This window comes from Chroicocephalus ridibundus, chromosome 1 (assembly GCF_963924245.1).
Source record: "Chroicocephalus ridibundus chromosome 1, bChrRid1.1, whole genome shotgun sequence".
Classification (NCBI taxonomy): domain Eukaryota; kingdom Metazoa; phylum Chordata; class Aves; order Charadriiformes; family Laridae; genus Chroicocephalus; species Chroicocephalus ridibundus.
The window spans coordinates 126395134-126422088 of NC_086284.1; the positions used below are offsets into that span (position 1 = coordinate 126395134).

At 41.1% G+C, this 26955-nt stretch overlaps 2 protein-coding genes across 2 annotated transcripts; both read left to right on the forward strand.

The window, feature by feature from the left end:
- Nucleotides 1-750: 750 nt before the first annotated feature.
- Nucleotides 751-13330, forward strand: TIPRL (TOR signaling pathway regulator). The gene is made up of 7 exons (XM_063350739.1): nt 751-979; nt 3866-4045; nt 4894-4993; nt 7195-7326; nt 7748-7843; nt 8610-8672; nt 10317-13330. The coding sequence occupies exons 1-7, from the start codon at nt 879-881 to the stop codon at nt 10464-10466; spliced, it is 822 nt and encodes a 273-aa protein (XP_063206809.1). The 5' UTR covers nt 751-878; the 3' UTR covers nt 10467-13330.
- A 1283-nt stretch (nt 13331-14613) lies between these two features.
- SFT2D2 (SFT2 domain containing 2) lies at nt 14614-25612 on the forward strand. The gene is made up of 8 exons (XM_063350751.1): nt 14614-14729; nt 15585-15671; nt 15995-16080; nt 17202-17283; nt 19320-19355; nt 19477-19535; nt 20300-20329; nt 20978-25612. Exons 1-8 carry the CDS (start codon nt 14667-14669, stop codon nt 21015-21017), a joined length of 483 nt encoding a protein of 160 aa, XP_063206821.1. The 5' UTR covers nt 14614-14666; the 3' UTR covers nt 21018-25612.
- The last annotated feature ends 1343 nt before the right edge of the window (nt 25613-26955 follow it).

The following is a 26955-nucleotide window of genomic DNA, read 5'->3' on the forward strand; positions in this document are numbered from 1 at the left end:
ACAGCGTGCCCCGGGGCTGAGGGGAGCTCCCGGGGGGTCGGCCTGTCCTTCCGGGGGCACAAGGCGGCAACACAAGCGCCCGGCCATCGCTGCTGGAAGAGTGAGTTATGTGTCGTTCCCCACCAGTTCTACCGATGCTTTTCTACAGGATTTTAAGCTTACCATGCCATCACGTTTTGACTTTTTTTTTTTAAATACCACCTTTGGGAAGCATTCAAGGAGATCCCCAACCAGCACAGGTGATTCCACACTTAAGCACGCGCCTACACCCGTAATGCCAGCAGTGGCACAAGGTATCGTTATGTCAGAACTGGGTAATGCTTGCCGAGCAGGGGCCCGGAGCACCGGGGCTGCAGAGCTCCCCGTGACCGCTCCCACCCCTCCCTCGGCGAACCCCGCCGCAGGACTCCTGCCTCGGGGCACGGACATGCGGCCCCCGCGGCAGGGACGGAGCCGCCCCTCGGGCTGGGCGCCGGGAATGCGGCTGGAGACACGAATGCCCGCCGGGCACATGCACAGTTTGCACCGGCTGCTGCAGCTCGGTTCCCTCGGGCGAGCTCACTGCCCCTTCGCGCAGAGGAGACCGGGGACGCCCCTCTCCCGCGGCGGGCGGGAAGAGGCACCCAGCTCCCCCCACGCAGCACGACGGGTCCGGGGGCGCAGCGGCGCCCAGAGCCCACCACCGCGAGCACCTCCCGCCCCGCCGCACGTCACGTCCTGCCGCCGCACAGAGCTTCCCCGGAAGCGGAAGTCCCTTGAGGCGACGGTTCCGGCGGCGCCGTTGCTACCGTTAGGGCTGTACGGGCGGAGGTGGAGAGGCGAGCTCCCCTGGCGCCTCTTAGCTTCTCCTCGGCGGGGCCTTTCCCCTCGCCTCCGCCATGCACCCTGTTTTCCAGAGCAACCGGCGCGACTTCACCTTCGGGCCCTGGAAGCTGAGCGCCGCCCGGACACACATCATGAAGTCGGCGCAGGCCGAGAGGTGGGGGGGGCTGGGGGCCGGGGCGGGGGGAGCGGAACGACGGTACCTGCGCTGCTGGCTGCTCCTCCCTAGGGCTGGGAGCTCCCTCCCTGACGGCCAGAGGTTTAGGGTGCCTTGTTGCCTTGCCTCAGAAAGAAATAGCGTCCACTGGGCGGGGGAGACGCTGTATATTCCGGTAGCTCGGGGGGGAAGGGGGGGTGTTTTTCCCTCTCTTTTTGTCTTGAGAAACTGGTGTGATTTGGGTTACGCGTAGTTGCCAGGATTTTGTTTTTAACGATTGCTAATGGCTATAGAGATCTGTACCTCTGTGGACCGAAGCCTCTTAATTAGTAGCTTGTTTTTCTTAATTACCTTTTGATGGTGATTAAGGTTCTTTTAAATGTTGTCTGCAGATTGTCATAAGCTATTTCGTGGTAATGGCTATTTTAGGATAGTGGATTTCATTAAAAATTTATTATTTGCTTTCTCCTTGTAGTAGTAACTTCCACTGATGCCAAACTGTTGGAGAAGATGCTCCTGTGTCAGCATCAAGTGCTTCAGTCAGATTTGCTAATGTGGAGCTGCGCAGTTCAGCTGTGTGGTACCATAGCTGGCCTTGGTGGCCATTGAATTTGACAGATACTTCTTAGCTTCAGTTTCTGGAATACATACATGGAAATCTTGTTAGTCTTGTTAAATATATCTTCATTCATGTTGCTTTTAACTTTTCTGAGGGTAATTTGTTTGATAAAGTCCCATGTCTTGAAATGTTATGTTTGAGGGTGTTTTTTTTAATTATAGTACACTGTTACAGTTTAGTATATAGTGTAGTAAAATGTTATTTTTTTTAACATAACAGTGTTACACTGACTTTTTTTAAAAAACTGAATATCTGCCTTAAAACAGGTAAAAACTGTGTTCCTTTCTTCATCTTTATCCTGTGTTCAGTGCCTAAAACAATCTTCTCAAACCGCTTCTGACTAGCGGTCCTTTAGTTTTTGCAGTTACAGATAAGAAAACTTGAATCCTGTGATTTAGTCATTTTTCTGCAATGAGGATTCAGGATCCAGCTAAGCTGTACCTGTGTCCTGCAGGGGAAGGAGGACTATTACTAGAGTTTTCCATTTTTATGGCATGTTTGTGAGGAATTACTTTGTAGGATGCTACCTCCTAAAAATGAATATCTTTATTCTTAAGATCAGGAGGTTGTTAACTCTTTTCATTATCTGTAAACAAGAGAGAGACTTGAACTGCTAGTCTAGATGCCAAATTGCCTGCTGTACGCGTCTTCTGATCTATTCAGTTTCTTTAACTGTAGCTATTTTAAAATAGTTTAAATACTAAAAAATATTTTAAATTTTTCTGAAATTACCTTTATCTGTTTAGATGTTTTTGAGGGGGACACAGTTTTTCAGGATGTGTTGAAAAATGCTGAAAAGTAAAGTTGCAAGAACCACAACACAAGCTTGAAAGAACACAGAGGATTTTGCAGGGTAGGGAAGAGAAGTCCAAAATTAGCCGTTTACCCATAGGTCTTGGTACCTAGCATGAGATCCCCAAAACAATTCCTCCACTTCAAATCTGAAGGGTCAAAACTACCCAGTTGCAGTGCTTTTAGTCAGTTTCCTTTTGTAATGTATTTTTCTTGGCATCTTGCCTTTTTTATTCCTTGTGGAACATCATTAGTATCTGTAGGAGTTTTATTTATGGCAAATGCATATCACAAAAATCCTTCAGTAACCTCTGTGGGAAGGTGAAGGATTAAATGTGCCGTAGCTGAGAACTCCTTTCTGTGCTGGAGTTCGTCTTTGCAGGTCAAGGGGCCTGCACGTAATGAAACGGAAAAGTTTGTAATGTTCTTCTGCCTTCTCCAGGAATGACATAGTATCTTATTCTCCAGGTCTATGAATTCTCTATTTTTGTTTCAGTTTTGTATGCAGGGACACAGAAATAAACACTTTTGTTCAGGAATGCCTTATTATCCATGTGAAAGTTGCGATTAGGACACTTCCTGCCCCTCCCCCCGGCCCTTATAATTAATGTGTTTCCTAAAGTTTTCTTCTCTTCAGATGTCATGTATTTCTTTTTGATCTTGATAAGTAAAGTAGGTAGTGATAGGGAGAAGTAGTATATGAAGCTTTTTGTTAAATAAGGTCAGTGTGTACATAAAGTGGTGTTATGTGTGTGTATTTATAGATAGTGTATGTATACATACACATAAGTATAAGTAAGTATAAAGATTGATATAAAACAAAAAGTGAAATAGGATGCTTTGAGACTTTCTGCAGGGATCATGTTTATTTCATTCATGCAGTGTTTTGTTCAGCTGGGGCTGTGGCTTTCATGCATAAGTTTACAAATACCGGCATGTATTCTCTACCAGCTTGGGAAAGTGGTAGAGCACAGTAGTGTCTTCTGCACTTGATTTTCCCCATATTCTGCCAGGGTTGTTTTAGCCCCTTCTTGTAGGTTTCTAAATTTGGAGCTATGGACCACTGTGCAGTGAATTTAAACTTGCTGACAATGAGTGCTTGTTCCTAAAACTTTTTGGACACCTGCCGAAGTAGTTCTTGGACCATCCAGGGGTTTGCTGCAACAGGTTGAAAGCTGCTACTTCATGCTTATCATATAGTGTTTTGATTCCTCATGTATGAGACTTTTGTATGAGCCTGATGTAGAAGGAATGTTTTACATACTTTTATGGTGTCAAAGTCACTTTGGATCAATGACTCTGCAATTCACAACCAATTATTAAACAGGGAAAACAACAGAGTTTACAGAACGTATTCATTGTGTGTCTTCTAAGTTACCATGGTCTAAAGAATGCTTATTCCAGAACAAGGGTTGCTTTCAATGAGTTATAGCTCATTAGATCTCTCTTCATGGGACTTTTATTTTTCTGTGCAGATTGGCTGATGAATTACACATGCCTTCCCTGCCAGAGATGATGTTTGGAGACAATATCCTAAGAATACAGCATGATCATGGTTTTGGAATTGAGTTCAATGCAACAGATGCTTTAAAATGTGTCAATAATTGCCAAGGTATGATCAAAGTGGCTTGTGCAGAGGAGTGGCAAGAGAGCAGGTACAGTATTTTCTCACCAGTGGGCAAGTACTGTTGTGTTGTATGTGAAATTGTCATGAAGTAGTTAAAGCACAGGCTGAACTCTTGAAAACCATGTTGCATTTGGTTCTACCATAGATATGGTGTGTAATCACAGAAGACACTTAGCTTTTCTTTGCTGTGATCATCCTCTCTGTTAAATTGGGTCAGCCGTATTTTTTCAGTTGTGTCTTGGCTTGCTTAAAATAAACTACAAGTGTAACATGGCTTAATGCTGTTTCTGTTTATTCAAACTTGTAGAGTGTTGAGCATTACAAGACTGTATCGTGTGGCATTTCAAAGTGCAAAGTGCTGTACATGTTCAAACTCTTAGCCTTAGGAATATAACAGAACAATTACCATGCATCAAAACTAATTTTACTGTTTAGTATTTGTAAAATCGGTTGCAAAAGCACCTGGAAGTAAAGCACAGAGAGAAATCAAAGCTGTCATGAAAACTAAGGCAAATAGCAGTGTTTATGATTGCTCTGTGTTGTCAGCAGATTGCTTTCTGCCTACTTAAAGAAAAAATTATCTTGAAATACAAATTTTTCAGTAACATCAAACTAAAAATCTTTATTTTTGACTCATAGGACTGGGATTGTGTTAGCACAGGAATTCTGGTAACAGTTTTACAATTTATTATGGAAACAGATGTTGTGAAAGAAGCAATACTGTATGATTAAGTCTTGACGTCATCATTGCAGCACAGACAATGCTGCTGGTTTTCTTCTTGAAGTGTGTGGGAATTGTAATACATAATCTTATGTGAGGTTGTAAGTTTTTAAGAATTACTACAAAGCATGCTGTTTTCTCTTTCACTTCTTGAGGAGTGAGACTGAGCACACTAAGGAAGTTGTCAAGCCATATGATTGGACTTACACAACAGACTACAAAGGAACTTTGCTGGGAGACACTGCAACATTAAAGGTAACCATTTGTCCTTGTTAAATGCTGATTGCATATTGTTTCAGTCAAACAAAGCTTAGAAGCTGTCATAGAATGGTTTAGGTTGGAAGGGACCTTTTAAACATCATCTAGTTCCAACCCCCCTGCCATGGGCAGGGACACCTCCCACTAGACCAGGTTGCTCAAAGCCCCATCCAGCCTGGCCTTGAACACTTCCAGGGATGGGGCATCCACAGCTTCCCTGGGCAGCCTGTTCCAGCGTCTCACCACCCTAAGAGTAAAGAATTTCTTCCTAATATGTAATCTACATTACACGCTTCCAGTTTGAAGCCGTTACTCCTTATCATATCACTACATTCCCTTGTAAAAAGTCCCTCCCCATCTTTCCTGTAGGCCCCCTTTAGGTACTGGAAGGCTACTATAAGGTCTCCCCAGAGCCTTCTCTTCTCCAGGCTGAACAGCCCCAACTCTCTCAGCCTGTCCTCATAGGAGAGGTGCTCCAGCCCTCTCATCATCTTTGTGGCCCTCCTGTGGGCCCGCTTCAACAGGTCCACATCCTTCTGGTGCTGAGGATTCCAAAGCTGGACACAGTACTCAGGTGGGGTCTCACCAGAGCAGAGTAGAGGGGCAGAATCTCCTCCCTCGACCTGCTGGCCTTGTGGCTTTTGATGCAGCCCAGGATGCGGTTGGTCTTCTTGACTGTAAGGACACGCTGCTAGGTCATGTTGAGTTTCTCATCAAGCGACACCCCCAAGTCCTTCTCAGGGCTGTTCTCAATCCATTCTCCACCCAGCCTGTATTTGTGGTTGGGATTGCTGTGACCCAGACGCAGGACCTTGCACTTGGCGTGGTTGAACTTCGTGAGGTTCACGTAGGCCCACCTCTCAAGCCTGTCAGGGTTCCTCTGGATGCCACGCCCCCCTCCAGCGTGTCAACTGCATCACACAGCTTGGTATCATCGGCAAACTTGCTGAGGGTGAGCTCAATCCCACTGTCCATGTTGCCGACAAAGATGTTGAACAGCACCAGTCCCAGTACTGACCCCTGAGGAAAGCCATTTGTCACTGGTTTCGACTTGGACATTGAGCCGTTGACCACAATTCTTTGAGTGCAACCATCCAGTCAGTTCCTTATCCACCGAGCAATCCATCTATCAAATCTTACAGCTTCATAGTTTCTGACTTCAAAGTATAGTTTGGGCTTTCCATGTCTCTCAGCATGTTATCCTAATCAAATTATGGCTTGTTTTCAGAACTTAGTTTTTTAAAGCATTTTACGATTATATAAAAGGGTGCCATTGTGTCCCTTAGTGAAAACTTACTCAGAGAATAAAGCACATGAGAATCTGCAGCGCTTGCTGGATTCCCCTCTGCAGCTCTGAGCTCCTCACACCCAACAGAACTACCAGCTGTGTAATTCTCTAGTACCGTTACTCTCTGTTGCTTGCCAGTTTGCGTAAGCAGATATGTAGATCTGGTTGCTTTCAATGGCTTTATATTTTTCTGCAACAGTAACTTCTCATATCTAAACTGACAGGCCCTCCCTTATCTTTATTTTTTTAAAATAAGACTGAAGTTCCCAGCTTCTATTTACTGTGTACAGATCTCTTGCTACTAAGCAGATAATCTATATTAATTCACTAGGATTGCATTAGTTATAGATCGCTTGAGTTATCCTTGAATTAAAAGTGCAGCATAGAAATAAATGATGTCTTATTGGCCTGCAGTCTTCAGGCAGTGGAAGTGCTTGAGTGTATATGGAGATTGTGAGATGGAAAAAACACGGGTACTTGATTTCCATGGAAAGGTTTTATTCAAATCCTCTGCAGGGTTTGTCATTGGCTAAAGATACTAAGTGGATGGAATACTACTTATAATGCAGAACTTCTCATTTGTATGTTAAACATGAGGCATCTTCAAGTATTTTCAAATACAGAAAACGAGCAGAATTGTTTGCAGCTGAAGCCCTACTAAGCCTATACCCAGAGGGTACTTTATTCAGAATTTTCCACTCTTGGTTTTTGCTTTGATCAATGTTTCCTCTTGGAAACTTTGGGTTTAATTTTAACTTTTCCTCTTAGAGTTTTGGTATGTTTTAAGCTTAGTGCCATAAAGGTTTTTTCTTTCTAAAACTAGCAATTGCAGGATTTAAAAGATCAGGACAAACTTTATGTAGTTTGGCAACAAATTAATATGCCAGCTCTTCTTCATCTTTTTCTTTAGGTTGTTCCTACAACAGAACACATAAATACAGAGAAGTTGAAAGCCAGGGAGCAAATTATGTTTTTTGAAGAAGTACTTCTCTTTGAAGACGAACTTCACGATCATGGAGTATCAAGTTTGAGCGTAAAAATAGTGAGTACTAAAAGGTGTATACAAGATGCTTGGTGAATTGGTTGGTTAATGTATGCAAAGTACAGCCACTTTTTGTATGTTGTTCCTTCTGGGATTTAAAGTTTAAAATACAGAGTTCTTTATCCTCACTCTTAGAAATATAATCTTACTGAAAACCATGTTGGCTTGAAATCTTCCTGTCTGTTTCTTCAGGGAACAGTCTTTTCCCTCTTTCCTCTTACTGTGTCCTGCCTAAGAACCTTTTGAGACCTTGTCTGGCGCTGCTGTCCAATAATAGCTGTAGCATAGCAACAGCCCAAATTTTTACTTTAGCACCAAAAGCTCCTCATACTGTCTTTCATTGTGAATATCTAATATGGATAATTGCATAGTTAAAGGAAAACTTTGTAATATGCTAAATGGAACATCTTTATTTTTGCAGAGAGTCATGCCTTCCAGCTTTTTTGTGCTGTTGAGGTTTTTCTTGCGAGTTGATGGGGTACTTATCAGGATTAATGATACGAGGCTTCATCATGAGGTAAACCCTTATTCGCCATCATGAGTATTTTACAGACACTGCCTTGCCATGTTACTTTCAGAGAAGACCTGCTGATATTCCTGTAATTTAATGCTGATGTTTGGGGGCATAGAAGTTACCTGAACTGAACTTTCAAGTGTATTTTGTTACTATGGTGGTGCTGAAGTAGCAACAAAATGCTGGATGCCATGGGGCTAGGTTCTGTATGAGCAGAGTAGGCAGCCCTTATGTGAAGTAATCTTTTAAATATATTTGATAAACGCATATTAGAGAGGAAGTACAAGAGGAAAAATAGGCAACAGTAAATGGTGTGATATTGTTCTTATCCTTGTCTTCAAGTAAATGTTTTATGGCTTGTCTAATAAACAATGGCAAGTTTTAATTTGCAAATAACTGTCCATACTACACTGAGTTCTAGTATCTCCTAAATAATACAGAAAGTAACAGTTGTGGTTTGCTTATTCTGTCTAGCTCTCTGTGTACTGACGTAGCAGTTCTAGCTGAGTAAAAATTAACAAGCATATTCAGTCATAGAATTTTTTTTTTCCATGCATGCACACAGAAAGGTGACTTTTGGGAAAGAGAACATTGCTAAACATCTTTCTCTGTCTTCATGAATTTGAACGTACGTTTCTGCTCCCAGGTGAAAATCTGTGGTCAACCAAATTCAAATGCTTGTTAAATTTCAGTTTATTTAAAATGCTTATTTTGCATTTATACTAGATGATAATTTTGCAATTAATTTTTGCTGTTTTTTTCCCATTAGGCGGACAAGGCCTACATGTTGCGAGAATATACATCCAGAGAAAGCAAAATATCAAGTTTAAAGGTATTGTATTTCTTAAATATTTTTTTTCTGTCTGCTTTTTAATGTTTTTTTTATGGTCAGCATAGAAAATACTGTGTCTGTAAGTAATTTTTTGTTAGGTTTGGAATCTATACAGAGGAAAAACCTTTTTGCTTGTGCAACATTTATTGCAGATTTCAAGGCAGATTTGCATTTGTAAATGCTCAGATCCATTAATCACATGACAAGATACGGGATTGGGTTACTTTTTCTCCTTTGGAGTTAACAAGACTTTTTAATTATTTTTTTTTTTTCATAGAACTATTCAGCCACAAAATCAGGTAGTCCACATCCCGTGATGCTAAACTTCATGCGTGTATGCTTGCAAGTAGTATTAGGGGTTAAGATCTGTTTGGTAATAGACTCATTCAGTTTTTCTCAAATAAGTTTAATAGCCCACCTTAAAGCTCTAGAAAAGGCTCAGAATAATTTGTGGCACATTTGGAGTTGCAGCTGTTGATTTTTATTCTTGACTCAACACCTGATCTTGGGCATTCTTGATACTTTTCCTTCTCCCTTGTTTTTCCTGTAAAAGTGTTTTCACCTGTAAAAAGTGGCTAGTGTGTTACTAACCTTCTGAGGGAATGTTTTTCTTTATCAGGAAAGGGACGCTGTATAATTTCTTAACAATACATGATCCCTATAAACAGGACTAAATTCAGACATGAGATCTTTGATAGTTTCGTGGTTTTTGAAATATAAATCAGTGACCTAGGTTTTACTTCACCTCATGTTTAAAAATTACCATCTACGCTGTTAAATAATTTTTAATGCCTATTGTTATAGAAGGGAAATGCATATAGCTTTTCAGTTCCCTAGATCAGCTTGCATAGGTAAAGTGAAAAAGATTCCTGCTTTACTTAGGTTTGAAATAATTGAAACAGCAGTATGATTCCTTGCGTGTTAGGGGTAGCCAAAATACAGGTTACCTTTGAATAGCTCTGGCTACACTTCTTAAAGAATGATGTTAAAAAGTTTGAAGGTGTTTTGCTCAGTATAGATTTTATTTATTTTTTTCATCAAATATCTTGTATGCAGTGAAGTTGTCTACAGGAATCTCTAGAGAAAGATATTGATTAACTTAATGAAACCACCTAATTTCTTCAAATATGAAATTAAAATCCAATGAATTTTAGTATTTCATACAATTTTTTGTGGTGGACTTCATAAAACTAAGATACGTGTTGAAGTATATCAGTTATCAATAGCTAAATCTGAGCAACTCCAATTAATACATTGCAACGGCTAGAAGACATTAGACATGGGATCCCTTGTACCCATCCTCGTCTCATGTAGAACTAGACTCTCAAAACAACTGTTTGTTACATTCAAATGATAAATATATATTTTTAAAAAAACATTGTAGCTGCTCATAAATGTCTCTGACTTTCTTGTGCTCCTATAATCTGCTGCTTGAAAACATTAAATACCTTTTCTTAGCCTATTGATCCACACAAGGAGTAAAAGACTGTATGTATAAGGTAAATTTTAATAATTATACCTCACTTCAGGTGTTTAAATCAGGTAAATTATGGATCAATTACTTGTAAAAGTTTGGGGTTGGAATACCATTTTATTTTCTCCTCCTTTCATTCACATGTTTCATGTAAAATTTTTGTTTCTTAGCACGTTCCACCTTCCCTGTTCACGGAACCTAACGAGATCTCTCAGTACCTACCCATAAAGGAGACAATCTGTGAAAAACTAGAATTCCCAGAGAAGCTGGAGCCTAAACCAGAAGCATCACTGGAAACCGTGTGTGTTAAGTCTAAATAAATGTGACTTTATATGGACTTGAAGTACACTGGAGATAATGTGATCATGTAACCATTGCCATGGGGGGCGGTTTCACTATGAGTGGAATAAAGAATTTGGCTAATTTTTCTGTAGCCCTGAGAGAAAACATTTCAAGCAGGTTTTGCTAATTGTGTTTTTTTGTTTCTTTGTTTTTTTAACCTGTATCTGGAGTTAATGATAGACTGGTGGTGAGTTACAGTCTTCAACATCATTGGAGAAAGACTCTCACGATTAAAGAGTCTGGGTTCTGGTTAGTTCACTAGTTAGGCAGGAGTATTGTACGGACCCTCCACCACAAACACTTCTATGAAGATTTTGTTAGTGCTGCTTCAGATACTAAGAGACTACTGGAGTCATAAAATTGGCATGATTTTATTTTTATTGAGAAATCATCCACAGTAAAAAAAAAATAAAATAAAAAAAATAGATTTTTCCTCTGCATTTATTTTGAGCTGTCAATCCTAAATGACACGTTTTGCTTGGCTTCCCCTACTGTGGGCTGATAACCAACTTAATTACTTTTTGGAGTCTCTGATCCAGACTCTAATTTAAGAATATTCATTTCATCTGAGGATACGTTTAAGGAGCAGAAGAAAAAAAAATTGTATTTGTTTGACACTATATAAAGGTAAAATTACCTTATTTGTGAGGCATTAACTCCAGAGCAGGACAATGCTGGAGGCTGACACACACACACTGGTAAGTCTCTTCACAAATACTAGTTTAATCTGATATCAGCCAGATTTGTCTAGGCAGTTCTGGAGACTATGACTTGGGGTCTGTATGCTGCTACGGTCACATACTATATTGGAAATGTGTTGTACTGTATTGACCTTTTGTTGGACGTATTGGATGGTGCCTGTGTATGATGGTTATACTGCCCTGAGAGCGACACTGCTAAATTGCAGAGTGGCTTATGGCTGGGAAAGAGAGGGATGTTTAGTCTCTAAAGCCTAAAGGATGCTGGTATTTGCAGTTTGAGAAACAAGATCCAATATAGCCTTAGAAGGATGCTAACATGTGTTCCGGCTACGTCATTTTGGTTTATTTTTAAAATTCTTTAAGTTCTGCTATTAGTAGAAGTGCGATCACATGTATAGTCATGGGTTTATCTCAACACTTTGTAGATTAAATATTTGTATTGCTTTTGGAAAGCCTAAATTATGTGAATGGTTTGGCCTAAGCCTGGGGGAGCTAAATAGACTTGTCTAGGTTTACTGCTCACGCTCAATGAAGTGCAAGAAGCAAATGACTGGCGAAAAGCAGGCTTTGCAATTTAAGGTGATGGCAGATAAGAATATGTACACATTCTGACGTCTTGGAGCTTTTTGTTTAAAAATCATATTCCACACTACATGGCTTAATACAGACAATCCACCACAAAACCTGGTATTTAACCAGGTTAAATGGTTTTCACTTAGAGAAGACCCTGAGGTTTTTAGGAAAAAGTCTACTGCCATCTAAGTGACTGTTTTCTTAATAAAAACAAACAACACATTTTGTTTTACTTTTATTTGAGGCAGCCTGGTCTAATGAATTGATCATAAGGTCGAAAGGCAGGAACTAACTGCAGTTTTTCCTGTGTCACTGATTTACTCTTAACCACAGGGAAGTGACTTCTCTGTGCCTCAGTTCCCTCTATGTAAAAATGAGGGTTAATACATGCATGCCTCACTGAGGCTTTGTGAAGATTATTTTGTAAAAAGTTATTGATTGGTCTATTTTATCTTTCCTGACTACACCTTCAGCCTTATTTTTTGAATCCTTTGGAAAGGGTTACTGCAAAAAATCTTATGGTCCATAGGATAAAATGAGTGAAGAGAGATGAAATTAAACAGTCTCTGATAGAAATTATTATCAGCCGGACATGATCTGGGTGAGTGAATTTATGGCCGCTTTGAAATAGAGGTGAGGTCTACTATATTCTCCATTAGAGTCCTAAATTTTGTTGGCTTTTTCCGTCTTCCTGCACTTCCAGTGTCAGGATGAAGAAAGGGCTGCAAATGAATGCAGCATGGAAGTGATCAAAATTCATTTGTTAATAGGAGATTATTTACGTCCACTCTAGTGATAGAGGGATAGGGGGAGAGTGAAAAGGAAGGGAACAACAAATGGCGGTGAAGAGAGATTTTGCTCGTGGAAGTAAATCATGGCACTTCTTTTATTCTAAACATGTATTATTTTACATGCCTTAAAAGGCTTATAAAAACACACTTCAAAGCTGTTAATGACTGAGAGGAGAGCTGATATAGTGCTAGCATGAAGGAAGCTATATCTGCATTCTTTAATTAAAACTGATTTGGGTTTGGTCAACAATGCTAACATTAAGCTCCACTGGGCTAAAGTGTAGTGGCGGGGGGGAGCCCACAGAATTGACACTTAGCATTGGAAAGGGTGCTCTGCATGTTTAGCTTATACTGTGTATTTTATCTTGTCCATCATACATACCAATTTGTGACCTGTTGATACAGTTGTCTTGAATGGACTTGAATCCTGAATATATAGATATGTGGTATCCATGTATTTTGGGTGCAGTGCATTTAAGTGGAACACATATGTTGGTGAAATCACAAGAACATGTTTAGGAAGTTACGGTTACTACAAAGTAATAGTTGGAGCACTTTGTGGCTCTCTAATACCACACAGATTATCAAGAAGCAGCAGTATAAACTGTTGTACCACAAGTGCTCTGGTACAAGTTTTTCCTTGTAAAAGTACCACTTCAGATACATAATCTTAGGGGGAGGGAGTGGGGTGATTATCCAGCTCTTTTGTGGCAAGTTTAACATGTGGCAGTTTATATTCCTTCTTGTATGTCGCTAAATAAAATGTACCAAACATTTTATAGTTCTGTTTTTATCTGAGCAAAATAAACTGAAGTAACTACTCACAGTGCTGAATTTTGCATTCTAGTAAGATGTTGGATCCATGTGCCTTTGCCTGTCATCAGACCACTCTGGCTAGTTATGAAAATAAGGTGAGACTTTTTTAGAACAGGGAAAGAGCCACAGTAGTGGGAGCAAAATTAATTCTATATTGCTATTTCTATAAGCTTCCCTATTGCCAAGCAATGGCCTCAAAAGTGGTGGGAGGAGATAGGATACAACAAGAGAAGTAAAAGTGGGGAGGGAGTGGACTCTCTTTCTGAAACTGCTAGGAGAGTTCAGATGTCAGCTATCGTATGCTTGGAAGAGTAAGAAGTGCCTGGGAACACGGGAGTGTTTGCTGTCTGTTAAATAACCCAAACCTATAAATTACTATGAAGATGATCTCTCTGCAACATGAACCTGCAAACTGGTGCTAGGCCAATCTTTCCTAAGCTTGCTGATTTGGGAGGTTTGCAGTACTAAAGTTATAGAATCATAGAACTGCCGAGGTTGGAAGGGACTTTCAGATCATCCAGTCCAACCATCAACCTAACTCAGTCAAAAACCATCACTAAGCCATATCTCTTAAGCACTATGTCTACCCATCTTTTAAATACCTCCAGGGATGGTGACTCAAACCACTTCCCTGGGCAGCCTGTTCCAATGCTTAATAACCCTTTCAGCGCAAAATTTTTTCCTAATATCCAGTCTAAATCTTCCCTAGCACAACCAGAGGCTGCTTCCTCTTGTCCTATCGCCTGCTACTCGGGAGAAGAGACCGACCCCCACCTCGCTACAGCCTCCTTTCAGGTGGTTGTAGAGAGCGATAAGGTCGCACCTGCTCCAGGAGAGGTGTCACAGGACGGCAGAGGGGTCCGTGGGGGAGCACAGGACCAACTACACCGTTTCCAAGGGCCTTTCTCCCCTCGGCGTCCCTCACCCGACCTCCCCCCCGACCCGTGTCGGCGGGGCACCGCCTCAGGAGACGGAGCCGCTCCGAGGGCAGGGCTGGCCGGCACAGCGCTGCTGGGGGCACCTCCATCCCTGCCCTCGCCGCTCGTTAGGTCCAGGAGGCAGCTGGTTTCTCCCCCGCACCGCCGGATGCGGTCCCGCCTCCCCCGCCCGGCGGACTACAACCCCCGGCGGCCTCCGCGCCGTTGCTACCGTCCTTCATCTACCTGCCGAGCGCAGGTAGCCTGCGTCGGCGCGGTGCATGCCGGAACTGGTAGTCCCTGAGGAGGGGAAGGGAAGGGCAGGGCAGTCCGGCCGTGAGCGGGCAGAGCCGCTCGGGGCGGGGGCCGGGGCCGGCAGCATGGACAAGCTCAAGCGGGTGCTGAGCGGTCGCGACGCGGAGGAGCCGAGCGGCCTGGGCGAGGTAACGCTCGGCGCCCCCTGCCCATGTTTCCCTGCCGGGGGGGGGGGCGGCGGTTGGCGAGCGGTGGTTGGTGGGGAGCGCAGCAGCGACGGAGGGGGGGCAGAAAGGGAGGGAAGGGGGCGCCTAGGCCGCCCCTCAGCGCTGCCGCGGCCCCTCGGCGCGGGTCGGCCGTCGGCGGGAGCCGCCCGCGCCGCCTCAGCCCGTCGTTAGGCCTTCGGCTCTCCGGGGCGGAGCCGGCCGCGGGCTGCCGGTTCGTCGGGAGCCGGTTTCTAGACCTTTTAACTTGCGGCTTAAAATGCGCCGTGCTGCCGGGGGTGCCGCTGCCTGGGAAGGGGGCCCTGCCTTCTGGTCGTTGTGCGAAGGAGGAGGACGCGGTCTGCCCGAGCGAAGCCGGACCGGCCAAGGCTGGCTGCAGCGAGCTCCACAATAACGCGGGGCAACGGCGAGGTGCCGCCGCGCTATCTCGGTGTGGGCAGGGAATAAAACCAGCCAAACAAACAACCCACCCTCCCCCTTTGTTAGCAGAGCTGGCGGAACAGCCAAAGTGGAAAACTTCCCGGCGGTGCCGGCGGGAGTGCGTGGGGGCGGCCCCGGGGTGTGCGGGCCGGCGGGAGGCAGCGCCCCCGCCCCGCTGCAGCCCCCGCCGCCCGGTGCGCTCTGTCAGCGCCGTCCCTTGGCTGCACCCGCGCTTCTCGCGGGCCGTCGAAGCGGGCGCTTAAAAACGGAGGCTCCGTTTGAGCTTGGGCGCAGTTGGGCATCTCGGAGGAAACGTACTCACTTGATAGGTGGCAAGAGCTGTTAGTCAATAATTAATCGCGCTCTTATTTATTTATTTTTTTTTCTCCTCGTTTCTAGGTTATTGATGCAACTTCATTAGGTTGGGGCACCAGAGTGAAAGGCTTCATTGCTTGTTTTGCAATAGGATGCCTGTGCTCGCTTTTGGTAAGGACTTTTTGCCGGACCTCCCTGATAATTGAGTTTCAGGAGCCCTGATAATTACAGCCTTGCTCTGTGCTGTTGCTTGACTTTTTTTTTTTCTTTGAGTCTCTAGGAAGACACCTGACTCGGTTCCAGTTAGATTCAATGCACTAACTCTCAACAAGAATGCCAATAAATGCAATTTATTTTTGTGTGTGATTCTGCAGTTTAGGTTTAAGTTTTCCTAAGACTTCTTTGGTGTTGTGACCTTTTTTGGATTTATTTCTTTTGCAACTTAAAAACAGTATTAATTTATTTTCCCTTTCTCTCTAAATCTTCCTTTTTAGGGTAGTTGTCTGCTATGGGTACCAAAGAAAGGGCTGACACTCTTTGCAGTGTTTTATACTCTGGGGAATATCGCATCTATTGGGAGGTAACAATCTTTTTACATTAGTTTCCTGATAAAGATGACAAACTAAAGCAGAATGATGGGTGAAGGTGCATAAGTGGTATAAACTGTTGCATTTTTGCGAGAAGCCTTGCTTATGGAACTTATTCTCTTGTTGCTGAATTTTAAAGAGCGTTTCCCCAGCAGTGCCCTGAAGTGGTAAAGAAAGCTTTTGTTTCCTTTACTGTTATTATCAATGCATTCAAGGTAAAAGTTACTTATCAGTAATGAAGAATCAAAATCATGCTTTGAGCATTGAGGTGTTTTTATTTTTGTTGTTTGGCGCCCTCTTCACCCCCCTCCCCCCCAGCAAGATAAAAATGATTCTTTGGCGTTTTGCATTTGGTAATGTTCTGTGTGTTTTGGTGAATACATTTGGGGCAGTCAGTCTCTCAGGGTAGGCCTGTTTGATAAGCCTTCATGGCTGTTGAGGGTCCTGAAGCATAGCCTCACCAACTTTGTGACAGGCACAGCCTTCTGTGATTGAGGAAACTTAACAAGATGTTAGAAAGCACAAGGAATGGAACTGGAAATAATACAGTAATGAGGCAGAATAATATGGTACATGAGGCAGAAATATAATCTTAGATAATTCATGCCATATCAATCACCAGGGCTCTACTCTAAATGAGGGCTGCAGATCTGGTAAGGGATCAGAGAATGGATCCAGGTCTGAAAACAGCCCTTTATGTAGAGGAATTGAGCTGGATTACATGGCAATCCATGCAGAGCCTCTGTGGCTGGTGTTTTTAAAAGCAGGTTAAAAAAGCATTTATAAAGACTGATCTAACTGAAGCTGACCTTGACCTATGCTTCTAGCTTGATAGTTCTGCTCTGCTTTTGTTAATTGTAACTGAACAAGTGCAAATAAAATTATAGAATAAATAGCTTGCACAAAGAAAAACAGGAATGGATTTTTCCCTCTTCATATATCCTGTTTCTTTTGTTATGCAGCAAACATGTTATGATTATCGTACATCAGTCTGTGTACTGATGCCCCATATGACAGCAGACAGTTTAACAAAAAAACCCCCTTAATGAGGGATCTTACCTAGTTTTGCTTTTGCCTTTCTACCTCTGTATTCATCTTGTTTTGTTTTTCACAGCACTCTTTTTCTTATGGGACCAATGAAACAATTGAAAAGGATGTTTGAGCCTACACGTTTGATTGCTACTATTGTTATGCTAGTAAGTATCAAAGGAATCAGCTTTAACTCATGCTAACCTGTAAACAATTTCCACTATAAAGTCCTTTCCTATACATTGATCTAACTATGTCTCAAGATGTGGGTGTGTTTTTTGGTTTTGGTTTTTTTTTTCTTTTTTCTTAAAACGTCAAACATCCTGCACATCTGCTGCAGTGGAAAGGTTGTGTAGCACCAGAAAACCACCTTCCTATTATGAAAGACTGAGCTGAAGCCAAGTTGTTATGCTAAATGAGCATTAAGGGTCTGCGGCTGCTGTATGTGAACCGTGCACGTGCTTTTTTAAGGTGCTTGAGGTCACAACTTCATATTTTCGTGTTGCTTAAAGGATGAAAGATGGGAAACTAGTTTTTAAAAAGTTGTACTATGGAAGTTGTTAGACGTTCAATGTTGTCTTTTTATATTCTATCTGATTTACTTTAAAGAGTTGTGTAGGTATTTCTACCTTGATAAAATTGTCATTTCCTGACAAAGCAACTGGGGAATCTCTATGCCTTGGTCATCTTGGATTGAAAAATACAGAAATCATACCTGTTGGCTGATAGGTTCAGGTTTTGAAACTCGTATGACACAATGAAATTGCAAATTCAATATTCAACTGAAGTCAGCCCTTGGAATTATTTTTATCTTCATAAGATGGGAATTGTGGCCGGCCTTCTACTGGGAGGGGGTATGTGAAAACTGCTGCTACTTTGCAGACTCTTTCTTGTTTAAAATCCATGGGCTTTTTTGTCTCTTCAACTTTCCATTTTCTCTTGAAGAGTCTAAAATCTGGAAGGTGGTTTAACTTGCATGAAGCTGTCCTCCTGTTTTCAGTGTGAATGTCTTTTAGAGTGTTTGCTTGACATCAGCGCTTCCTGTTTTCTCTTTAAACATCCAGAGAGGCTGCAGGCACCTGATGGAGCCTGAGAAATAGACCCTATATGCTCGCAGATCAGCAGCAGGCAAGAAGCCTACTGCTTGGTGTGTTTGTTTTATAAGCATTGAGGATGCCTGGAGTCAGGGGAATGCCTGGAATGTTGTTCACTGGAATAAAGCCAGTTGTCAGATGTATGATGTAGTATTTAGACCGATACACAAATCACTACCTTAAAACTAACGGGAAAACTAGATTTAATGTCAGTAATCGTGATTGAGGTGAAGTGTATGATTTCTTTGGCGATGTGTGTGTTAATGTCTTGAACATGCAGTACTAGATCTTTTTTACTCAAGCAGAAAAATACATATTATAATCTCTAGTACGCAATGGTACATGTGTATCAGAAGAAGACTGCTAGATGTTGATGAAGGAAGATCAAGTTATCAGCATCTGTCATAGCTAAATGAGCTGTTGTGTCTTAAATTGAAAATGAAAACTTGAACTAAAAGGAGGCTCCTGTTAAAAATGAGGGTTAAAACAGAAAATAATCCAAAATGGCCTGCTACCCCAAAAGATTTTAATTGTAGTAAAGACAGCGCAACTCTGAAAAAAGAAAAAGTGCTGGTGTTAGTGGCTGTTCCTATTAAACAGGACAGCTGCTAAGCAATAGCTGAAAGTTGCTGAAAGCATACTATAGTTTCAATTGGTAAGGACAAAATAATGTCCTAACTTCAACCCCATGGTAACCTTGAGAATCAACAGGAAATGTGGCATTTACAGAAGCAGAAAGACCTGAAAAGTCTTTCTTACATGAAACGATGAAGTGTGGTGTATACCAATGACACCAAGAAGTGTGTGGGATGTAGGGACCTGCTGATGTTGCAAAAAAGCTGCAGTAACCTCTTCCTCCTGTTACTTTGCAGTCATAAAATTATTTTCTGGAGATATCAGGCTGATATTTCCTCATTGCTTTAGTTCACATCAGAAATATTATAACGAGAGCATTTTAAATATGAGGAACTCTTATGCAGGATTGCATAAAACTATGAAATGGTGTAATCTGTTTCTGTCTTCGTGAAGTAACCCATTACGGTGTTAATATTATCTATAAAAACTGGAGTTGTTTCTATGTTTAATAGAAACTGTTTGTTTTCTTCTAGTTGTGTCTCGTACTAACACTGTGTTCTGCTTTTTGGGTGAGTACTTTAGTCCTATATGTATATATAACCAGAGTATATTTTAACAATAAGATTATTACACTGTTGTCTCATTGTCTGCTGTCTTTCTTCCCTGCTCCCTCCTTCTCTTCTCCTTCAGTGGCGTAAGGAAGGACTCGCGCTTCTTTTCTGCATCTTACAGTTTTTCGCCTTAGCATGGTAAGTGACTTCTTCCCCACATGTTCCATTTGCTATTGCACCTAACATCAGTAGCTGAATTGTGAGTGGATTTTGAACTTGCATGAGTTGGAAGGAAGGAGAATTTCTTACCTCACCATTCCCCTAGATGCAAGACAATGTATCAGTGAGGAGCTGACTTGTTCCTGCTTCTTGGTCTCTCACACCACTTTAGAGGCTTTGAAGATGGAGCTCAGGGCTTCGTTGCTGGGGGAGGTGCCTTTGAATGTGTTTAATTTCTGTGAGCTTGAAGTAAAAAACCTACTTTTTTCCTTTCCCTTTTAAATCAGTTTGTTGCTTACTGTTTGGTATTCCTCTATAACACTCTCCTGATTTTGTCTTGTTAAAAGGCCCAGATATGCCAATCAAATTAAGTGTCAGTGTTCTTGAAGTTAACATGTGCTCTGTGTAATGTCACAGAAGTAGTCCAGAAACTGATATGAACATGTAGCCAGCCCTCAAGACTAATCTTTACCTGCCTGGAGGTGTTGGACTATGAAGAACATTGGGTGCAGGAGAACTGTCTCTAAAATGTTTCTACACTGATTTTGCTGTAGTGTTTCACAAGCTGGCTGGGCTAAGATGACTTGTAAGGATACACATTCCTGTTGCTCACAAACCCAGCGCTTCATTTTGGTTGTGTATTTGCAGTCACCTGTTTAGAGCATCAGAGGGGTGGCTGTTCTTGTTTGGGACTCTTAATAATATCTGACATCAAGAGTAACTTTAAAAATCTTTCTGCTTAGGTACAGCATTTCCTTCATACCATTTGCAAGGTAAGCTTCCCTACTCCCTTACTTCTTGTCATCTTGAGGTTTAATGATACAGAAGATTAGTTTATAGAAACACTAATGTATGGCTTCAGAAGTTTTTCCATAGTGGTGTTTTAGGGGGAGAAAATATACGTAGGTAAACCTGAAAATGAAACTAAGCATCTTCTCTAGTGGGAGAACACAAATGTAATAAAATGAAAGGGCTTCCTATAAAAATACGTAGGTGTGCTGACCACATGCTAAACATAAGGCTTGCCTTTGGAATGCCTAAATGTTGGTCCAAAAGGATACTAGACAAGTGTATTCTTCTGGGTACCTCTTTTTCCTGATCTCCCCCATGAGCGCTATTCTGTGTTTGAGAGCACAGTTCTCTGTCCTCCTTCAGTACACCGCTGCAATACAGGCTGACAGGTGTCGTTCCCATTGCGGTTGGGCAGGTGGACAGTGAGCAGACCCGCTTCTTTCTAATGCATTCATGTAGTCGTGCAAATTGTGTAAGCGCAATTAATACATGGTCAGCTGATCTTTTAAAGTCCTCAGAGTCAGTGCGATAGCAGCATGGAATGAGTCTCATCAAGTGGCATAACTGAGGTGACTCTCTGGTTGTTTTCTTCTTTTTTTTTTTTTTTTTTTTTTTTCTCCTGCCTGTAGGGATGCTGTGAAGAAATGTGTTTCGGTCTGCCTGTCCTAACAGGAATACTGGATGCTTCACAAAGTTCTAGGAAGTACAGTAGAACTATGTTAAGATCACTGTGTATGTATTTTCCTACTTCTGTCTTAAACATGTGCCTTTCAGCTTGTTAGAAGCTCCTTGTGTTAAATCCAATGTATGCGATTGCTTGGTTTTGTAAGCAATGGTGTCTGCAGGACAGGGTGTTTGTGATCAAGTGGAGTTCTGTCTGGCAGAAAAACTGGGCAGAGTTCCAGAACTCGTTATGATAATTCTTATGTGAAATCATGTATTTGTTTGGTTTTGCAAAAGTAACAAAGTAATATATGAAGTCTGTAAAATGAAGACCTTGACTCTGATGGGACTATGCCAGTCTAGAGGATTTTCTTTTGCAAGAAAAAGAAATCAGTTGGCAACCGATTTCTTATTGAGAACTTGTTTTTTTGTTTGTTTCTTCTTTTTTTTTTTAATGTCACTTAATCTTTGCACTGTTTGCCTGGGAAAATGAAATCTTGGTGCTCTTTCTTTTCCTGCCTCTCTTGCAAAATTTTAGGTTTATGGGACTTCTGAAAGACATAATTCTAATTTAAAAGACTGATTTGGAGTAAGTATGAAATGATGAAATGTTTGCATCTTTAATGAAGTATTTAATTTTCAGTTTAGACTGGTGTTTCCTTAAAATACGTGAAAGGAGCACCTTCATCTGTAAAAACTTGTTCCTGTTGGAGAAGCACTTGTAAAATAAGGTTAATAGAATTTTTCATCTGCCAGGAACCTGAGTTCTTTGCCTTGGCTGCAGCTAATGGCAATACATACAAGGCAGGAAACTGACACTTTTCACATGAAGCAAGGTGCTTCTCTTCTCCCTCAGCTGTAGCGTAGGAGCAGTGTGAAGCTGAGGGCATGACAGGTAAGAAAAGAGAATTTATGTATGTCCTTTCTCAAAGGACAAACTCTGTTGATAAGGTGGAAGTGGGCCATTGTTTAAGCAGTCTGGGCTGGGGAGAAGACATTTTCTTCTGAACTTGTAAATGAGTTAAAACTCCAGCTTTTTTTTTTTTTTGTAAGTGGGATCAGTTTCGTTTCTCCTAAAGCTCTTGTATATGTTAGTGATCTACTTCTGCTTTGAGGAGAAAGTACTATTTTTCTATTGCCTGTCTTAGCGAAGAAAGCATGTAACAATCTACCTGCCAGCTCCAAACAAACGCTGAACAGCTGGTATCTAAATTCCAAGGCCACTCTTCATTCTCTTTATCTTCTGAGCTATGTATAATCATTTACTCCCAAACCACTGCAGTGGTCCGTTGTTTAATATCTGAGCACAATTTCCTACTTCTTCTGTGTGAGATACTGTTTAACTGCTTTCACCTTTCTTAGAAAACTGTCTTGCTGGAGTCAGTGTCTATGAAGATGATTATCCAGTGGACTTCAGTGTGAACTGAAACCTCTCTTCCTTCATCTACCAAGAGTTTAATCATTTAACAGCATTGTGTTTTCCTGGCAAGTGCATCCCTGACTTGTACCACAAAGACTTTAATGTAGGAAAAACCTAGATCTACTTGGCGATAAAGTATAAGCCCACAGTGAAGCCAAATAATTCTATGGCTTCTGGAAAGTTATTAGAAACTGAGTTAATTCAAAATCTTAAACTTAAGTGTCCTTCTGATAATTTATAAAGCACAGTACCATGCTGCTGTTAGGATCCTCTAAAAAAAATACTCCCTTTTGAGGATGCTATGAAAAGGAGATTTTAACAGGCTTTGTTTCCAGCTGGCTGTTACTGTTACAAAGGCATTTGAATGGAAAATGCTGGCTTGAAAACATTGCACCGTTGTTGGGATGAATCAGTTATACAGGATGGTGTTTAAGTGCTATGTCCTGGTGCTTTTTTTCTCCCCCCGTAGGATTTGGAAGTTAGTGGTGAAATAAGTAGGTTGATTATTACTGTTCTTGAAAGGAAGAATTAGTTAAATGCCCAAGAGAGATGGAGGATTAAAGAATGTTGGTATTTCTTTTTCCTGACTGATCTAAGACAAGTATCTAAACTGATGTGTGTCTCTTCTATCAGGGTTCAAAACCTAATTAATATGTGTCAGAGGACCTGTGTTAGTCTTCTATTAGAACTTTTATACAAAGGAATTCTGTAAACATTATCAGGGCAATTGAAATGCAACCCTAATGCCTTTTACATTCCAATATTTCTTTAGCTTTAACATCTCTGGGTGTTGCTGGAAAATGCTACAAGTATTGTACACATTCTTTCTCCTTCCCCTCTCCAGGAAAGTTACCTTAACTCAGATCATCATTCCAGGCTCAGCAGCAGTCAACACAGTGGAATTTGACTTTTGGCGTTCTTTTCTATGAATACTTCAGATTAGAAGGATAAAAGTCTTTTGCTTATTCTTTGACTAGCTTGTGCAGGATTGTGGAAGCCTGACTCCCTAGCAGTTCTTCTAGAAGAACACTGGAATTGGGTATGCTGAATATTAGTTTTTCAACTTGCATACTAGCTAACTGCTAGTTTAGCTGACTGCTGTGAGCACAACCACTTAGAAGTACGAAATTTAGGAAACTACCAATACATAGCGGGTAAACTTAAATGGAGATTTTTTTTCCTTCTTCCCTTCCTATCCTTTTTAAAGTTATAATTCCAGTTCCACAGCCTTTTATCAATAAGAGAGAAGAACAAATCTTCATTTGACGGCTAAGCGATTGTGCCCTTAAAGGAAGGGAACCCAAGGAGAGATGGCAAAGACATAAGGATCACCAGAGTGCTGCTAGGGTTTATGTTGCCCTTTGTTGCATTCTGTTCCTGTGAAGGTCAGACAGTAGGAGACTCACCATATTCTTGCCAATATGTGAAACGTGCTCAGGGTTTGTCGCTTCATTTACAAGCGGTTTTTGATTTAAAATAACTTTTCTATATCAGAACAAAACTCTTCAGATTCTTACTTGCTTATAAGCAGTTGTATTCAGGCCAAGTTTAGCAACAAAAGATTTTTCCACTTTGTTAAAATATTTTATGTGATTTTATGTAATCAGGGAGTAAAGTAGTGCATTAATGTTCTCTCTTGACCAGTTTCAATCTGATTTAGATTATACCATTATAGCACTTTTTGTCATGAGAACTAATTTGTACTAAGTTTTGATCTCCTCAGCTTTGGTTATCTGCTTGGCAGGAAGCATGGTGGGCATATCTGAAGCTCTCTCTAGCTTTCTATCTTAATGTCCTTCAAGGCAGGAATGTTTATTGTGTGCACTGTACTTCAAATAGAGATGTTTGTGTTTTAAATCACAAAGCTCCTTCCTTCCCAACGTCCTTGCTCAGTTGCCTACAACACTTAAGGCTGACTTTCCTGAAAAAATGTATGATGTTGGATACCCATCTCAGTAGGATTTGGTGTTCTACCAGAAAGCACTTTTTGCCCAGCCTCACTGTTGATCAAATTGCCTATACACTTTTTTGCCTTTTACAGTACAGATAACATAACTTTAATCAAGCAGCCTTAGCATACAGTTCTATGAAATGTGCATATCTGGGATCATCTGACTTTGGGATCAGAAATGGAAATGGGGAGGGTGGTAGTCATTTGTTCCCAAAGTACTGAAATTCTATACATTAAAATGTGGTATTTTTTTTTCATTACTTCACATAAAACAGAGCAAAATTTGAAATCCATTGTGAATACTGGTACTATCTGAGATGGTTCTGTGGTGATGATGTGAACAATTTCATCTTGTTTAGTATTTACAGTAAAAAGGTTGTTCATGAGCTGTTACAAAAACCAGAGAAGAAATTTCTGCACCAAGTTGAAATTCTTTCAAGAAATCACGTTGGTGGTGGTTTTTTTTTTTTTCTTTAAAATGATGCGTTAGGCTTTATGTGTGGATACTCATTATGCAAGTTGGGGAGAGGGCAGAGACTGCTGTGGGCTAGCCTGCAGCTAGGTGCAGGATGACAGGCTTGAATCGATCATAGCTTGTGGGCTGATTTGCAGCTGGCGTGCAGTGCATTTGGAGGCTCGTGGCACTGTTGCTTACATGCAGTCCAAAACTCCTGTTCTGGGAACTGTCTTCTGGGAACTGTGGAGCAGTGTGGGCACTTGAAGTTCATCCCCTTTTGCTGTGTGCTAAGATTGAAAGAGCCTCTGAGTTTTTGACAACAGTTTAGTTTTGGTACTTAGTCGTATTAATGAAAGTAAGATCACAGTTGCTATCGTGGACTCTCAAAACTGAGGAGGAGGATGATGAGGTTTAAACACACATTTGTCTTAAATACTGATGTTTACAACCATAGCAAATACTGTGTAGGACAGAAAGCACAGAAATAGTATATTTTTCTTAAAACCATGTGCCTCAGTGTAATGTGACAACACTAGATTTTTTTTTTAACAGCTGTGGAATAGTTTTGTAAAATAAAACCCAAACTCTCAAAAATTCTCCACAATGTTTTATACTGTTATTGATTCTGTTTGTTGTGCCTTTTCTATGTATTTACATGGTCTGATTTCTACTTTGGTAAACATCTTTCTTCTAACTTACAACTTGCTCTGTAATGAGGTGAAATCTTTACTTACAAGTGCTGTTTTTTTGCCTTCAATAAAGTTGTCATTGCATTAAATTAAATGCTCGTATGGTTAATATGGAGTTTTTAATGATGCTGATTCTCCAGGTGATGTTGGAATTGCTGTGGGTTGGTTTCTTGTTTTGTTTGTTAAAAAAAAAAAAAAAAAGGTGCTTGTCTTGTCTTCGCTTCCTTTGCTGTGTACACATGTACTGCTGAGGGGAGTTTGTGAGTCACCAGTGCTGTGCAGTGACATCACCCAGCATATATCTAGTTCAACCAATTTTTTTTATTGGCATAGCTGCACGCACCTACGGTTGGCACAACTAGAGTTGTTAAGGTGGGAATGATATTTTTATTATTACTTATTTACCTCAAGAGTCAATCTAGATGTGCCGAGAAACTATTGGCTTAGTCCATGCTACACAGCAAACAATTCCTGATGATACTCTGTCAGCGAAGACTGGAGTTATGAAGCAGCATGCCTCTGGTTCTTCTTTGTGGAGGAAATACATTCTGAATACTGATATGCATTGGAGAAGGAAGAAGCCAATGATTTATCAATGTGTGTTAAAAGTACAATTAGAGGCAGTGACTTCTAATTTTTTTTTTTAACTTTCAGAAAGCATGTCCATTTAAGATTGTGCCTAATATGCATCCTTACAGTGGTTTTGATATTACTTGACAGTGTACAGGGCTCTGCATTGGGCTGTTCAGAGTACATTAAACTTTCTTCTGATTGACAGGACAAACCAAAGCAGTTGCATTTTTTGCAAAGGTGGTGCCAAGACTTGCATGCTGTGGGAGACTGTTTAGTTTTCAGTTACTTTTTTTTTTTTGGATTGTTCTAAGCAAGCACTGTCTCAAAGCTGACTAAACTGAAATTTCTGCCCTACAGAAAACTCCAAAGTTTTGTTGGAAATAGAAGCAGCAGCCTGTGGTCCTGTAATATAGAAACCTAGGGATTTGTATTTTATCTCTTTGAAAAGGTTAGAGCTTCCAAGGACTGACATGAGAGATTATGTTTATTCCATATCAAGACAACTATGAGAGTGAATCTGAGTCCTAAAAAGGCAATAAATCCTTCCCATATTTAATAGCATAGAGCTATTTTGCTTGCCTAGTTTAATCTCCTGCATAACAAGCCGTTGAACTTTGCCACACTGTTCTCATGCTGAGGTCTTAATACCTGAATGATTTAAAAAAAAAAAAAAAATAAATAAAAAAAAATTAAGCCTTCATTTGAAATCTCTAAACAATGAATGATCAGCTGCTCTCTAGGGAAAGTGTATTCTGTAGATGACTTTGATCCTTAGAAGTACACTGAAAGGGTTTATCAGCTGTGCTACAGCATCTAGTCCCCGAATCCCAACTATAAATATCAGGGCAGAGTCA